Raw genomic sequence first — 16,141 nt, forward strand, 5'->3', positions numbered from 1 at the left:
TGTGTCTGTCTCTGTCAGTCTCTCTCTGACCCCCCGTCCCAGTCTCTCTCTCTCCCTGTCTCACTGACTTCCATCATCCGCTTTTCTCTAATTCTCTATTTTAGCCTTCCGATTCTCATTTCCACCCTTTCTCTTGTCGCTCTGTATGTCTCTGCTGTTCTTGTTAGTGTCTTGTCTCTTCCGTCTGCCTGTGTCCTCTGTCCTGCCCACTTTTTCCGTCCCCCTCCTCTCTCTTGTTTTCTGCATCTCATCCCCTGGGCTCTCCCTCAGCCAGCGGTGCAGTGAGGGAATGAATCCATATACATGTCAGTGCATACGGGGCAGAAAGACACTCTTCAGCATCTATCCCCCCGGGCCATCTGGGGGGCGAACAGCAAATACACACACCCACAATCGCTCAGGGTAGGATATTATTTGTAACTGCCAGCAATATTCTCCACTTAACTGACTCTAATATTACCTTCCTATAATTATTTTATGCTAAAAACGGTGTATTAGCATCTTGCTACAATGCAGCGCCAGCTGTGTGAAGAACCATTTATTTTATTGCACCGCAGGCGACGTTTCTCGGTGATCACATATTTTCTTTTCTGCACAACTAAGTGTAGTTTCAGGTGTCTGATTTAGCATTTTAAATATAGAGAAGAGAGTCCGTGACATATGCTAACAATCACGGCTTCGCTCTCTCAGACGGGCCGTGCCTGTCACTCTGTGTCATTCACGTTTCGGCCCAAAGGAATACATGTTTATAATGAAAAACCAAATGCTGCAAACAGCGTGGCAGCTGCCGAAATAATCTCCCCCCCTCTGGACCAAATTAAAACGGGGCTTTTAAGAACTGTTTCAATCCGCTCTCGGGTCTTTCCATTGGTAGCTAGTATGTTCATGTGGTGGGAGTCCAGATGCCTGAGTTAGAGTACCCGCCAACCCGGGTACTCCGGGAGCCAGCAGCACAGAGTTAGAGTGAGAAGGATAGTATGCTCCGTTTGTTCCATCTGTGGGGCCCTGATAGACAGACACACACACACACACACACACACACACACACACACACACACACACACACACACACACACACACACACACAATTATTCTTTTGTTTTTGCTACTTTTGTTTCCAAATACTATCAGACATGGAAATGATATTGAAATTGGGTTGCGATGGGGTGTGAGCACGAAGCCGGACAGGGTTGTTTTGTCTTTCCCTATCTCGGCCGCTCTCCTGCAGGTCTGTGGGGAGGAGCAGCCACTGAGACGCTCCCAGCGGGCCAGGCGCTCCTCGCTGCACACTGAGCTGAGTGGCTCTCAGCAGTGGGCTGTCACGGGTCAGGGAGCAAACACTGACAATTGTCAGCCAGCTCTCTGACTGACACGCGGTGTACCTCGGGGTGGTCGCAGATAGCCCAATGCCCCGAGTGTCACTGTAGGATAGACCCTACTGGCTGCTCACAGACCTCGGCAGTCAAAACGGATTGCAGGTTGGCACGGTGGCTTTGCTAATCAGCCCCTCAAACACGACTCGTTGTTGTTAGCTGAGCTCAGCTGCATGTTTCCTCACAGGTAACTAGGTTTATGGGAATACTTTTTTTTTGTGTCCCCCCCCCCTTTTCTCCCCAGTTGTATTCAGCCAATTACCCACTCTTCCAAGCTGTCCCAGTCGTTGCCCCACCCCCTCTTCCGACCCGGGGAGGGCTGCAGACTGCCACATGCCTCCTCCGACACATGTGGAGTCGCCAGCTGCTTCTTCTCACCTGACAGTGAGGAGTTTCGCCAGGGGGATGTGGCGCATGGGAGGATCATACTATCCCCCCCGAACAGGCACCCCGACCGACCAGAGGAGACGCTAGTGCAGCGACCAGGACACATACCCAGATCTGGCTTCCCACCCGCAGACATGGCCAATTGTGTCTGTAGGGACCAAGCCAGATGTAACACGGGGATTTGAACTGGGATCTCTGTGTTGGTAGGCAACGGAACAGACCGCTATGCTACCCAGACGCCCTGGTTTATGGAAATACTTTTTCCATGAACATTTTTAAACAGCCCCATACCAAAACACACATGGCCCTTTTCTTTGCTTCTGCTGCTCTGTATTAATAGCCATAACTTTAATGTTTGATCACATTTATTGTATTGTTATATTACACCATTAATCCCAACACCCTACCACCAAGCTCACTTATGGCCCCTGTAGTTAATTTATCGTGTGTTAGACGTCGTCGGCCAGCTGTCTTGTGAGTTTTGGCGTACAAGCTAGTGGTTTGAATGCGCTACAGGAAAATAACACTCGGCAGTGACCCACCAAATTAGTAAATGATATAGGCTAAGTAGGCTCGGATTTCTGGAAGAATTACTTGGAGCAAAGTAAGAAAATCCTCAAAGCCTGGGTATTTTCTAGCCATTGGTTTCCTGGTGTGTAAAGTCAATCACATTTAATCCTTCACTAGTGCTCTCGAGATCCCCTTCCATCAAATCCGGATAGATTCACTGTGCCCCTGCAGGCACTTTGTAGCTACAAATGATCTCCAGCTCTGTTGTGTACTTGGGTGGCAGTCAACCAGAGAGACGGAAACTTGCAGATAATTTTGCCCTTTTGTCCTCACTTAGATATTCAAACTTAAGCTTTCCTTTAGCGGCTAAGCCCTGGTTGCTGGTCATCGAGTTGCAATCCCAAAGATTTACATGCAAACACGTTCTTTTATTATGCTTTCTATTTCTGTCATATTAAAGACAACAGATAAACCACAAATATGATTTTTGAATGTGATGCTAATTACGATCATGAATGCTGTTGCAGTTGCTCATTTTAGATGCTCGCTTTTGAGGAGGACTTTCCCTGACAATCTTAAGGATTGTAAATTCAATTTAAGCTCATTCTTGCAAAATCATCCCGTGTTACTTGTTGGCGACGTAGAAAAGGTAAGCTAAGCAAGCAAGAGTCTGGATGATGGAGGTTGGGCGGGTTAACAGGTCAGCCACGTGCTGCAGTATCTGCTTGTCGGGGTGATTGCAAATAATGTCTCTGATTTAATTCAGAGCACTCTGGCTCCGGTACACCGCCATGTTAATATGCCCGCAGGGCCCTTCCAATAGTAAGTGGGACGGTGACCTCCACGGATTTACGGCAAGAAATGTCTTTCTCTCACTCATATTGGATTAATCCTTGTGGTTCATGAACTAGAGAAATATGTGGTAAAGGCAGGATGTGTCACTTGTTTCACAGCTTGCTCCCTCTCTTTCATTGATTCCCGGTTCACATTCACAAGGCTATATTCAACTGGCTTTGACTAGAGTTAATTTTTTTTGTGTGTGTGTGTCCATTGTCAGGGTCTTTTCTCATCAGCCTTAAATCACTCTATATGTAAGTCTGCTCTCAGCAGTGTGCCCCTTTGTCCTGAAGGAACCTTTTTCTTTCTTGCAAGTGGGCTAAACAGATGCATGTGGGAGGGGGTGGTCCGCAACTCCAATGAAGCATCTGGAAAGGAACTCTGTCATCCGGGGAGGGGGGGGCAAGGCACATCAAGGGGAGGGTGTGGTGTCTGACCTCTAACCCTAAATAGAGGGGAGAGGTCACGGGGGGAGACAGACTGCAGCTGTGTAACAAGTTGCAGTCTTGATGGCAAGCCAATCACTGTAATCTGCCCAGACATATGTTGTCCCCACCCAGTTTACCAAACATGCCTCTACAAGGGCCGATGGAACGAAAGGAAGATCGGAAGGAAGGGAAGCGGGGAGGAAGGAAGGAAGGAATAAGTGAAAGGGAGTCAAAAGGAGGGAGAACAATACAGGTCCTGCTGGGAGAACATCAAGACACCAGTGTGTCAGAAGGGCCGTGCCGCACACCCCTCCCAGTTCCTCTCACAACCACGGTCCTGTTCCTAGGAGCTGGCAGGGAGTCGTAATCTGCCACGGCGTTTTATTCAGGCCAGATCGCCTCTTTAAGTGCCCTTATAGTGAGATTTACTCCCTATGCCGCCATTAATGTTCTCCTCCTCTCCTGCTGCTGCCGCTTCTTTCGCCCTCCCTCCCTCCCTCCCGACTGTTTGCTCTTGTGCGAGGGAGGTATGCCCTGACCTCGCAGAATCGCACAACGCTAAGTCTTTTAGCAGCGAGATCAGAGAGATCAAAGAAGGTGAGTTTGCTTTATGCAGAATTACGCCGTGAAACAGGATCTGGCAGCCTCACCTCACCCCCTCCCCTCCTTCTCCGGGTAGCTCCATTAGGCTCAACGCATTGCTCATTTTTCCGCAAGAGCTCCCTTGGGCTGAGAGGCAATTATGCAGTGGTGTGGCATAATATTTCATTCTCTTCACATTGGATTTCTATGGTGGAGCTGGCCGCTAACAGCTTCATGTGGCCCAGGAGGAGGGGAGCTGGCTGCTAACAACTTTATACAAGTAGGAGATGGGGGGGGGGCTGCGGTGGGCGGCTTTATGGAAGGAGTGGGAAGGGAGGGCTCTCAAGGGCATGATGCCTCATTGGAAATCAGGGCTTTTTTTTACTCTTTCAGACGGAGAGTAGAAAAGTGCACAACCAACCAAGAGTAGGCTGGCTGCACAATAAAAGCAGAATTGAAGCGCAGATGGAAAAGGAGAAAGAAAAAAAATCAATGTGCTGGAGCAGCCCCGCCAACGTTTTATGGAAGCCTTTTTTGCCAACAGGATATTCATCCCCCAACACCTTGTTGATCGAAACATCTCGGTAAACTGTCAGGAGCTTAAATCAATTCCTCCGATTTTTTTTCTCTTCTTCTTCCATCTGTGTCATTCCTCTCCCGTTTATGATGTCAATAAAGAGGGACCACAGTGGCACTGTTTTCTGTGTCTGCTGCATCCATCCATCCATCCATTATCCATCCATCCATTATCCAAACCGCTTATCCTGGTCACGGGGAGGCTGGAGCCTATCCCAGCAGTCATTGGGCGGCAGGCGGGGAGACACCCTGGACAGGCCACAAGGCCATCACAGGGCCAACACATAGACACACTCACACATTCACACCTAGGGACAATTCAGTATGCCTGATTCACCTAACCTACATGTCTTTGGACTGTGGGAGGAAACCCATGCAGACACGGGGAGAACATGCAAACTCCACACAGAGGACGACCTTGGACGACCCCCAAGGTTGGACTACCCCGGGGCTCGAACCCAGGACCTTCTTGCTGTGAGGCGACCGCGCTGCTGCATACAGCCCATCAGAAATTTGGGAATACGTCCCTTTGTCAATGAGAATGACCTTCACTTCTTAACACTGCAAACTGCTGTGTTTCAATAATAAGTTGTTTAGATGTTGCATTTTATCTTTGCAAAAACTACAACACTGAAAGGTACCACCTTGGGAAGGATGACGGACCCCGTCCATTTGATCCCCTTCTTGTGATGTTAGCACTCACCAGTAGGCACCTTTCCGGTGTTTCAACCACCTTTGTGCAAAATAATTTCAGTATGTTGTTTCGCCGATAGCTTAGAAAAAGGAAGCTTTTATTTTGGCAAAGCCTGCTCTTCCTACCAAGGAAGACACTTTGCTGAACATGAAGCTGAGTGTTACAAGAATATAACCACAGTATTGGTAAATATCTGTTTTATGTGGGGGGGGGGGGGGGAAAGACCCCTGCGGCAATTCTATTTCTTCATTAATTGAAAAGTAACAGAGAAAATCCGACATTGTCCAGAAAACGTAAAAACGGGGAGATGCCCGCGGACGATAGACGGGCATCGTGCATCCTAATAGCCATGTGTTTTCTCCTCTTTATTGTTCTGCCCGCCGCTAAATGTGATTTGAAGACGGAGAGAGATGCATTTGACGGGGAAGCCGATATTGGCAGGGAAGTGTGTTCTGTTTTCTCCTTCGTCCTCTTGACACGGCAGCCATGTGCCGCCCCAGGCCGGGCTGTTTATAGCTGTGGTGTTCAGGCACCAGTCAGTCAGGTTGTACCAGGCGCTGTTGCAGGCGCTGTGGCCCTCGTGCCCCTCTCCCCTTGTTTGAGCCCTTGTTTCCTGCCCCCCCCCACCCACCCACCCACCACCATCCGTTTAGCAGCCAGCTAGCTTTCATCCCCCCCTCACTATTCACTAAACTCTCCAAACTCGAGCGACGTAGTTATTAGTTCGGGGTTATTAGTAGGAGATTTATATTTGAGGTTTGATGTCGAGAGAGTGCTCTGCGTAAACTTGGAGTTCCTGAGACATCTGTGGACCTCGGCTACATGATTTAGTGTCTGTAGCTGCCTTTCACAATAACTTAGGTGCTGCCAAGTCTCGCTAATTGTTTTTAGCAGGTATTTACAGTTTAATTAAAATTCACCCAGCTGTAACAAACAACTATGATGTCTCAGGCGTGACTCTCCCTGCCCTAAGGCAGTGCCGCAGCGGGCATGTGTTTGGCTAACTAACGAGCAGACAAGTGTAGAGTTTTCATATTATTACTGCTCCAGTCACATAGACACATCTCGCTTGATGTATTTCTACAGAACAAATCCCCCCATTTAGTCTGCGTTGCCAAAAACCATGCAAGCAGCATTAGTGGTAATAGCAGTTCTAGCAGTAGTAGTCCTTCAGATGATATTTTAAATCCAAATAATGAGTAATGCAAATTTGTTTAAATCACACATTAGACACAAGGGCTGGGAATCAGCAGGTAATTCCTGATCCAATATGACAGCGATATTTTAGTGCAGATTCGACGAATATTGCATTAATTTCAAATATCATGGTGTCATGTATTTTGTGATTGGTACTGTGATTTTAACGGCTCCCATCTCTTCTTATCAACAGTAAAATGTGAAATGTGCAATTAATTCAAAGAAAATGTATATATATTTTTTTCAATTTTAATCTCCATGTATTACAAAAGCTTGAAACATCAGCGCGCTCCTCTGAGTCAACTTTTGAACAATTCATTTTCAAGTTATCTGAGGTGTAGGACTCATCAAGCCTCCTCACAGCGTCTGTTAATTGTGCTCCACCGTTGCAATTTATGATAAAAGCTACAATATTAAAATCGTCATGGCTTAGAATTGCAATTTTGAATCGAATCGAATCCTCACCCAGCCCTGTTAGAAACCATAACATACCTTAGGTGACATCTGTCATTGATCGTTGCATAAATCACACAGTGGAACCCGACACATATACAGAAAGTGAGCCCGCCAGGTGCTGCTCGACTGTTTCAAATGTATACCAATGTATTCGTCCCATCCTATACAAGCTGTTGCTTTCCGTAAACATCAACACATCTTTTTTGGTGGCACGGTGGCCCAGTGGTTAGTACTGTTGTCTCACAGCAAGAAGGTCCTGGGTTCGAACCCCAGGCCGTCCCGGGTCCTCTCTGTGTGGAATTTGCATTGTCTGCCTGGGTTTCCTCCGGGTGCTCCGGTTTCCTCCCACCATCAAACAGACATGCATGTTAGGGTTAATACTCCTGTCTGTGCCCCTGAGCAAGGCAATGGAAAGAAGAACTGGAGTCGGTCCCCGGGTGCTGCATCCGCCCACTGCTCCTATACAATAGGATGGGTGAAATGCAGAGAATATGCGTCCTGGTAGCCCAGGAGTCTATTCTGTTGCCTGCCAACATGGGGATCTCTGGTTCAAATCCCCATGTTGCCTCCGGCTTGGTCAGCCATCCCTACAGACACAATTGGCCGTGTCTGTGGGTGGGGAGCCAGATGTGGGTATGTGTCCTGCTCGCTGCACTAGCGCCTCCTCTGGTCGGTCAGCGCGCCTGTTCAGGGAGGAGGGGGAACTGGGGGGAATAGCGTGATCCTCCCACACGCTACGTCCTCCTGGCAAAACTCCTCACTGTCAGGTGAAAAGACGCGGCTGGCGACTCCCCATGTATCGGAGGAGGCGTGTGGTAGTCTGCAGCCCTCCCCGGATCAGCAGAGGGGGTGTAGTAGCGACCGGGACGGCTCGGAAGAGCGGGTTGATTGGCTATTGGGGAGAAAAAGGGGGAAAAATCTCCCCAAAAAATGCAGAGAACAAATTGATTGTAAGAATAAAATGTCAAATAAAGCGGCTTTCATTTATTTTCAGAGATCCGAACAAGTGGGCGAGCGTCTAAGGAGGGGTCGGTGAGGCAGCTGCCCCTGTATGACACGCCATACGAACCAGCTGAGAACGGAGGCGACCCGGACGCCGAGCGTTCCTGCTGCCCCCGAGAAAGCCGACTGCCCCAGGATGATGAGCGGCCCCCGGAGGAGTACGACCAGCCCTGGGAGTGGAAGAAGGAGAGGATCTCCAAGGCCTTCGCAGGTATGACAGCCAGTATGTGGCACCAAGTAGATTCAACAGACATTTTTATACCCCGGCAAGAAATTGTAAGAGCTAACTAAATTAAAAACTGTCCCTGACACGACTTGCAGTGAGGATAGCGTAAATAATGCAATAAAATGTTGCAAACTCTGAGGAAATGTTTTGCGGGGTGGGGGCGGGGGAGTAGATAATAATTGTGTTGCTGTTCTCAATCGATTCTGCACCTTTCCTCAAGACGCAATCTGAAATTCATTTGCTGTACTTGATTTGATTGTGGTGATATGAGTTTGACTGGTGAAATCAAAATGATCTGTTTTTGTCTTTCCTTACCCATCCTAAGTAATGTTCAGCAGTCTTCAGTGACATCAGAAAATGAAACCTAGGGGGCGTCTGGGTGGCGTAGCGGTCTATTCCGTTGCCTACCAACACGGGGCTCGCCGGTTCGAATCCCCGTGTTACCTCCGGCTTGGTCGGGCATCCCTACAGACACAATTGGCTGTGTCTGCGGGTGGGAAGCCGGATGTGGGTATGTGTCCTGGTCGCTGCACTAGCGTGATCCTCCCACATGCTACATCCCCCTGGCGAAACTCCTCACTGTCAGGTGAAAAGGAGCGGCTGGCGACTCCACCTGTATCCGAGGAGGCATGTGGTAGTCTGCAGAGGCATAAAAACCCGGTCCAGAAAGGAAAAACCCTAACCGTGTCTTTACTCCACCCATGTACTAAAACATTAGATTGCACTGAGTAGTTTCCCAAATCAGCTGGTTTAATACATGGATGGGGTGAAGACACGGTTAGGGTTTTTAGTTTCTGGACTGGGTTTTTACACATTTGGTAGTCTGCAGCCCTCCCCCGGATGGGCAGAGGGGTTGGAGCAGCGACCGGGACGGCTCAGGAGAGTGGGGTAATTGGACGGGTACAATAAAACTAAACCTTTTACAGTTTGTCCCTTTCAAACAAACGATCAGCCCTCATCAACCACCCGGATGATGAATTATTTGAAGGGAGTAAATAAGGTGTGGTGTGACTGGGTTTTAGAAGGCGACTGTGGTGTTTGCGTTACAGGCCCTTAACACGGCTGGCTGTCACCTAACGCCTAGACTTTCTCTCTCTCTCTCTCTCTCTCTCTCTCTCTCTCTCTCTCTCTCTCTCTCTCTCTCTCTCTCTCTCGTCCAACTAACCTAGAGCGCTCTTTTCTCCTGCACTAATGAATGCGAATATGGTTTCTGTCAGGTTTCAATGTTTTCACTGCTGCCACAAAGGCTCTGTTCACTCTTTCTCCTTTTTTCCCCCCTCCACGAGAGCATGGCACGCAGGTTCGAGGTTGTCTGGTCTGCTGTTCGCTGTTTTCTCTCTAGCGCTGTGTGTCTAAACTCTGAGGACATCTGTGCCGGTTAATGGGGTATCAATGGCTGTGCAGTTGCATGTAGTTGCAGGTAGTCTCTGTTATTCTGGTGTGTGTGTGTGTACACATGTAAGAGGGGGGTGAGAGAGAGAGGGATGTCAGCTTTGTTTTGAGAGCATCAGCACGGCTAAAACAGCCATAACATTCAACAGGGCTGTTCCTCGAAAAATACACAATATTGCTTTGCAATATCGTCTCGAACTTGAGAAGAAAAAAAAAGCAGCACCGAAGCAAATCATCAGATATTTCACAGATATGAAAATACTTTAAATCCTCAAAAGACAAACTCTATTCTTCATCGCTCCTTCTCTCTTTATATTTTTCCTTTTTTTTCATCCTTGAACAGCTCTGCTTTGTTATGACTGCATTAGCTACGAGGGCTCTGTAAGTGGCACTGGATCTGTTCCCAACAGAAGGAAGGACTGCACTTCTAAACCCCTCACAGGTACCATTGGAAAGCGGGGCCAAGGGGGTGGACTATCTTTTTGTGTCTGTCTGTCTGTATGTACCGTAGAGATGTTAGAGCCCGACACCAGTGTCTGAGCCGGGAGGGGGTGTCATGACTTGAGTCCTGTAGGAACTCGGTCTCCAGCGGGCCGAACTTCCCGGTTGTCTGGCACTTTGACTCATAGGTATTAGCGACATATCAGTCGCTTATTATCAGCAAATCTGGATTTCTCTCGTATTTGGATGCAGAAAATTACCCTTTGAGGGCAGTTCTTACTTATGGGGGGTTGGGAGGTGTTCAAATCATCTGCCTGAGTCAACCTTTAACGTGTGCATGCACAAATCATTTGTGCGTGTCGCCCATTTCCTTTCTCCTTGCTTTTTTTTCCTGTTCATATTTCACTTTAGACCACATCATGTGACGTAGGAACTGAGGTCTTAATGGGAACAAGTGTGGTTTGTCTTCTCCAGTGATAAGTTAAATAAGGGATGCTGTATTCTTAATCACAAGCTTCTTCCCCTCATTATTTTTTTGCCGCACTCAAGAGTTCGTTAAGGATGCTGTTTACCAACACGCCATTCTCTCAACCCCGCCGCTCCCCGAGCACACACACACACACACGCACACACATTTTCACCCCTTTTGATGATGATTAATTGAATTTCCATCTGATGTCAGTGCGGTGACTGCCGTGGCAAGAGGAGACATACGTGTCCTGAAGGAGTCTTCTTTTAAAGGGGACTGCTGTGTTTCAGGACAGGCTTTGATTTTATTCCAGGTTTTTCATCCCGTTTTATGTTCCACTCAAGGAGCAGTTTCTGTCTAGCCGGAAGAGAGTGAGTCGGGGAGAGAAAAGAGCAAACTTCTCTCTTGACAGTCTGTCAAAAACAGATTTGTCAACACAGGCTTGTCCCACTTTTTTTTTTCTTGCCAGCATGTGTGAAACTAGCCATGGGCCGCCTTGACTGGAGATACCTTGATGATCAAGAGACATAAAAGTGGGCATCTGGGTAGTGTAGTGGTCAGTTCCGTTGCCTACCAACACGGGGATCGCCGGTTCGAATCCCCGTATTACCTCCGGCTTGGTCGGGCGTCCCTACAGACACAATTGGCCGTGTCTGCGGGTTGGAAGCCGGATGTGGGTATGTGTCCTGGTCGCTGCACTAACGCCTCCTCTGGTCGGTCAGGGTACCTGTTCAGGGAGGAGGGGAAACTGGGGGGAACAGCGTGACCCTCCCACGCTACGTCCCCCTGGCGAAACTCCTCACTGTCAGGTGAAAAGAAGCAACTGGCGACTCCACATGTATCGGAGGAGGCATGTGGTAGTCTTCAGCCCTCCCCGGATTGGCCGAGGGGGTGGAGCAGCGACCAGGACGGCTTGGAAGAGTGGGGTAATTGGCTAAGTACAATTGAGGAGAAAAAAGGGGGGGAACCCCCCATCCCAAAAAAAAAGAGACATAAAGTTCCAGCTCTCGCCAGGTCTGAAACCCTTTGCTATTTAAGCTGCACAGGCTAGGGTCTGTACCCAGGTCTCTGATCTTTCAATCAGCTTTCTGTCCACATCAGAAATGTACCTCCTGTACTTTCTTTCTACTTAAATTCAGACTTAACACCCTCATTTAGTATGGACTACTACTACTACTGCTACTGCTACTGCTACTACTGCTACTACTACTATTACTATTACTACTTTTGACTTCTCCCATTAGGGGTCGCCACAGCTGATCATCCATTTCCATCTCTTCCTGTCCTCTAAATCTTCCTCTGTCACACCAGCCACCTGCATGTCCTCCCTCACCACATCCTTAAACCTCCTCCTCGGCCTTCCTCTTTCCCTCTTCCCTGGCAACTCCATATTCAGCATCATTCCCCCAATATATCCAGCATCTCTCCTCCACACATGTCCAAACCATCTCGAGCTTGCCTCTCTTGCTTTGTCTCCAAACCTACCAACCTGAGCGGTCCCTCTAATATACTCGTTCCTCATCCTGTCCTTCTTCATCACTCCCAATGAAAATCTTAGCATCTTCAGCTCTGCCACCTCCAGCTCCGCCTCCTGTCTTTTCATCATTGCCACCATCTCCAAATTGTACAGCATAGCTGGTCTCACTCCTGTCTTGCAAACCTTCCTTTTCACTCTGGCTGGTGCCCTTCTGTCGCAAATCACTCCTTTAGTTTCTTCCATCCATCCATCCGTCCATTATCTAAACTGCTCATCCTGCTCTCAGGGTCACGGGGATGCTGGAGCCTATTCCAGCAGTCATTGGGCAGCAGGCCAGGAGACACCCTGGACAGGCCGCCAGGCCATCACAGCGCCATAACTCTTCATATATCTTAAAATTCCATTGTAATTCTGTTATCCTCTTTCAATGTTGTATTGTGTAAATTGTGTACAAACAACAACCACTGCACGTTGTTCGTCTTGGGAGAGAGATCTCTCCTCTGTTGCTCTCCCTGAGGTTTCTTCCTATTTTGTCTCCCTGTCAAAGGGTTTTTTTAGGGGGCTGTTATTTAATTTAATTTAACGCCTTGATATTTAATTAGTATGGATGACTGTCTCAACATAAACCCCACCTCTCCCGCTATTCTTTTCCCCGCCGTACTTTCAGCTTCAATGCTATGCTGACTTTGAATGTGCCCCTATAACTCTCAGGGGGGAAGAACTGCCCGACCACATTTTGTGCTGAAAATACAACAAAAAAAAAAGCAGGATATGTGACGCACACTTTATGATTATCACAACCACTTGATGAAACTACCTCTATCAGCACAAAAAAATATTAACATACAGATGGTTTCCATGAACTCCCAGTGCAGCCAATATACTATATGCTCCTGTGCTGCCCCTATTAATCAGAGTTTTTGAGGGTTAGTCTGACGGCACCGGCAACCGACTTTTCTACCTAATCCAGAAAGGTGTAACATGGGCGTTGTTATAAACTGTCAGCTGTCTACCGAGCCTGAAGTCGGATTCGTTTGGTCGGCTCATGGGAAAAGTGGTTAAAGACCCATTAATTCATTCGAAAGTCACTCGGAAAAACTCACTGATTGCGCAATAAATCAGTACAACATGCTTTGGCTGGTGTTTGCATTGAATAAATACATTTCATGCACCTCATCTATCCATGTTCTCGATAAGAGTGGGAATGTCGATTTCTTTTTTCCCACAACAGAGTTTTGATTGGCAAGTTGACAGCAAATCAATCACTGGAACGGTGCATGAGCAGCTTGTAGACGGCAGATCTAGCTAAAAAGAAAAGGTGCAGTTATTAAAAATGGATGTTACTAGGTGCTCGGGTAGCGTGGCAGTCTATTCCGTTGCCTACCAACACGGGGATCGCCGGTTCGGATCCGCGTGTTACCTCCGGTTTGGTCGGGCGTCCCTACAGAAACAATTGGCTGTGTCTGCAGGTGGGAAGCCGGATGTGGGTATGTGTGCTGGCCGCTGCACTAGCGCCTCCTCTGGTCGGTCGGGGCACCTGTTTGGAGGGGGGTGGGACTGGGGGGAATAGCGTGATCCTCCCACGCACTACGTCCCCCTGGTGAAACTCCTCACTGTCAGGTGTAAAGAAGCGGCTGGCGACTCCACATGTATTGGAGGAGGCATGTGGTAGTAGTCTGCAGCTCTCCTCTGAATCGGCAGAGGGGGTGGAGCAGCGACCGAGACGGCTCAGAAGAGTGGGGTAATTGGTCAAGTACAATGGGGGAGAAAAAGCAAAAAAAAAAAAAAAAAAGTGTTAGTGCACACCCCTACGATTTGGGGGCAAATATAAATTTGAAAGTGCACAGTCTTGTGTTATTCGACTGTGGCGACCTAAGTATGAAATTACAGTAGCAATTACATCGGTTAGGTGGGCTGGTGGGCTAAGTCACGTAGTGTGTGCTGCAGGGCGGTGTAGATAACAGTGGCTCTATGCTGATGCTTGTTTCATAAATGAACACAGTAGAGGCTGAGTGTAGTGAAATTCAGAGCAAATTCACTGTGCTGTGCTGGTGTCTTACATCAGGTTCACACAACTTATTTGGGAAATCCAGTGTAGCGCTGAGAAAAATTCTGAATGCAATTCCTCTGGCTGGAAATGGGCACTGCAAAGGCATCTGGGTCAAACCGATCAGTCCAGTGTTTTCCATTACAAGAGACCCATATATGCCATACTATGTCCGGGTTGGGAATTTTTATGTAAACTCAATATTGAGACTCAGGTGACACACATCTAGTATAGTTGCAGAGCTAGTTACACTTTTATTGAACTAGCTAGTACAGCCTGGTTGTTTATTGGGTCTCGTTCACAAGCAGTTCATATGCACAAATCTGTGCTTAAACTGTTCATACAAACGTTTTAAGCACAAATCTGGGATTCATCAACATTGTTGTGACTGAATTGGTTCTTACTCTGTTAATACATTTAGAGCTGCCTCACACCATGTGTACGCACAAATGATGACGGCTCCGCTGTCTTAGAAAATGTAAACGTAGAAAATGTAGATGTAGAAAATGTAGAAACCTTTTAACCAAATGCATAGCATGTTAAAACCATATTAATTAAAAAAGAAAGGCTTTAACAGACTACATTTAAAATGCTGTGGCCAAATGTATTTAATAACCATCAAACTGACACCTTTTCATCCTCATCAATTACTGTCATAATTAAAATATTCAACTATAAAACCTGGGTGTCCTCAGTCCTAGCTTACAATGGAGTATATGAGCATTTCCATATTAAAATGTTGCAGCTTTGGGGCGCTCGGGTAGCGTAGCGGTCTATTCCGTTGCCAACCAACACGGGGATTGCCGGTTTGAGTCCCCGTGTTGCCTTGGCTTGGTCGGGCGTCCCTGCAGACAAAATTGGCCGTGTCTGCAGGTGGGAAGCCGGATGTGGGTATGTGTTCTGATCGCTGCACTAGCGCCTCCTCAGGTTGGTCGGGGTGCCTATTCGGGTGGGAGGGAGAACTGGGAGGAATAGCGTGATCCTCCCATGTGCTACGTCCCCCTGGCGAAACTCCTCACTGTCAGGTGAAAAGAAGCGGCTGGCGATTCCACGTGTATCGGAGGAGGCGTGTGGTAGTCTGCAGCCCTCCTGGATTGGCAGAGGGGGTGGAGCAGCAAGCGACCAGGACGGCTCAGAAAAGTGGGGTAATTGGCCAAGCACAATTGGGGAGAAAAAAAGGGGGGGGGAACAGTTTTGGTTTTCATTGTTTTTATTGACTAGGCCGATAATAATTGGCGACTACCACCAATTTCTAGTGCCATCAATGTGTGCCTATGTAGCCAGAGTGCACCTGGTTAACTGCTAACCTATTACAAGTATTAAAAGGCTGCAGGGTATAGCAAGGATTCTGATTCACCTTCAAGCAAGTGTTAAGATAGCACAGCTAGCCTTGCTGGAGGATATTGCAGCCCAAGCCTAATTTTTTTAACCATTGTCACTCCAGAGGAAACACTACAGAAGAGTGTGCCTCTTCTGGCTTCTATATCCAGCACCATGATTTCAACTTCTTCACTGGTGAAATACTTTTTCTTTTTGTCTTTAGGGGCTTCTTTCTTTTTCCAGCAATGTCACTGCTTTCTCCATGATACATCTCCAGGCAAACGTGTTTCCTTATATAAAGAAATGGGGGCATGGCGGTATGCTAATTGGAAGTAGTGCACATGCACCTGTCAATTTACAATGGTTTTGATTTAATGTACACACGGTGGTAACAACAAAATTGGCCGGTGCACAGGTGTCATGAATTCTGTGGTAATTTTGTGTGCACACTTATTTTGTGCGTAAAGCAATAACATTTCTACACACATTAGTGAATGAGGCCCACTGTGAGTGACTTGCTGGTAGTACGCTAGAGACGTGGAGGACACGTGGCAGACAACTTGAGAGCATGTTGGGGGGACATGCTGGGTTGAACTGTGAAAGGTAGAACACTAATTAACCAATGATTGAGTCGTAAATTTGTAATTGAAGAAAAATCACAAATTTCACCCAATCCAAAGACAACACCAATCTGCCTCCATTTGGCAGAGATTATAATTATACATCA

The 16,141-nt window shown here is 47.6% G+C and overlaps 1 protein-coding gene across 2 annotated transcripts in view; it reads left to right on the forward strand.

Annotated features, from left to right (window-relative positions):
- The window catches only part of LOC130111413 (SH2 domain-containing adapter protein F-like), a 144,429-nt gene that overhangs the window by 90,731 nt on the left and 37,557 nt on the right, over positions 1–16,141 (forward strand). Inside the window, exons 3-4 of one of the 2 annotated variants that reach the window (XM_056278595.1) lie at positions 8,035–8,253; positions 10,004–10,102. In XM_056278595.1, coding sequence (XP_056134570.1) covers positions 8,035–8,253; positions 10,004–10,102 — 318 coding nt within the window. The remainder of the gene's footprint in view (positions 1–8,034; positions 8,254–10,003; positions 10,103–16,141) is intronic. The other variant, XM_056278596.1, reaches the window with a different exon arrangement.

Source organism: Lampris incognitus, chromosome 4 (genome assembly GCF_029633865.1).
Source record: "Lampris incognitus isolate fLamInc1 chromosome 4, fLamInc1.hap2, whole genome shotgun sequence".
NCBI lineage: Eukaryota > Metazoa > Chordata > Actinopteri > Lampriformes > Lampridae > Lampris > Lampris incognitus.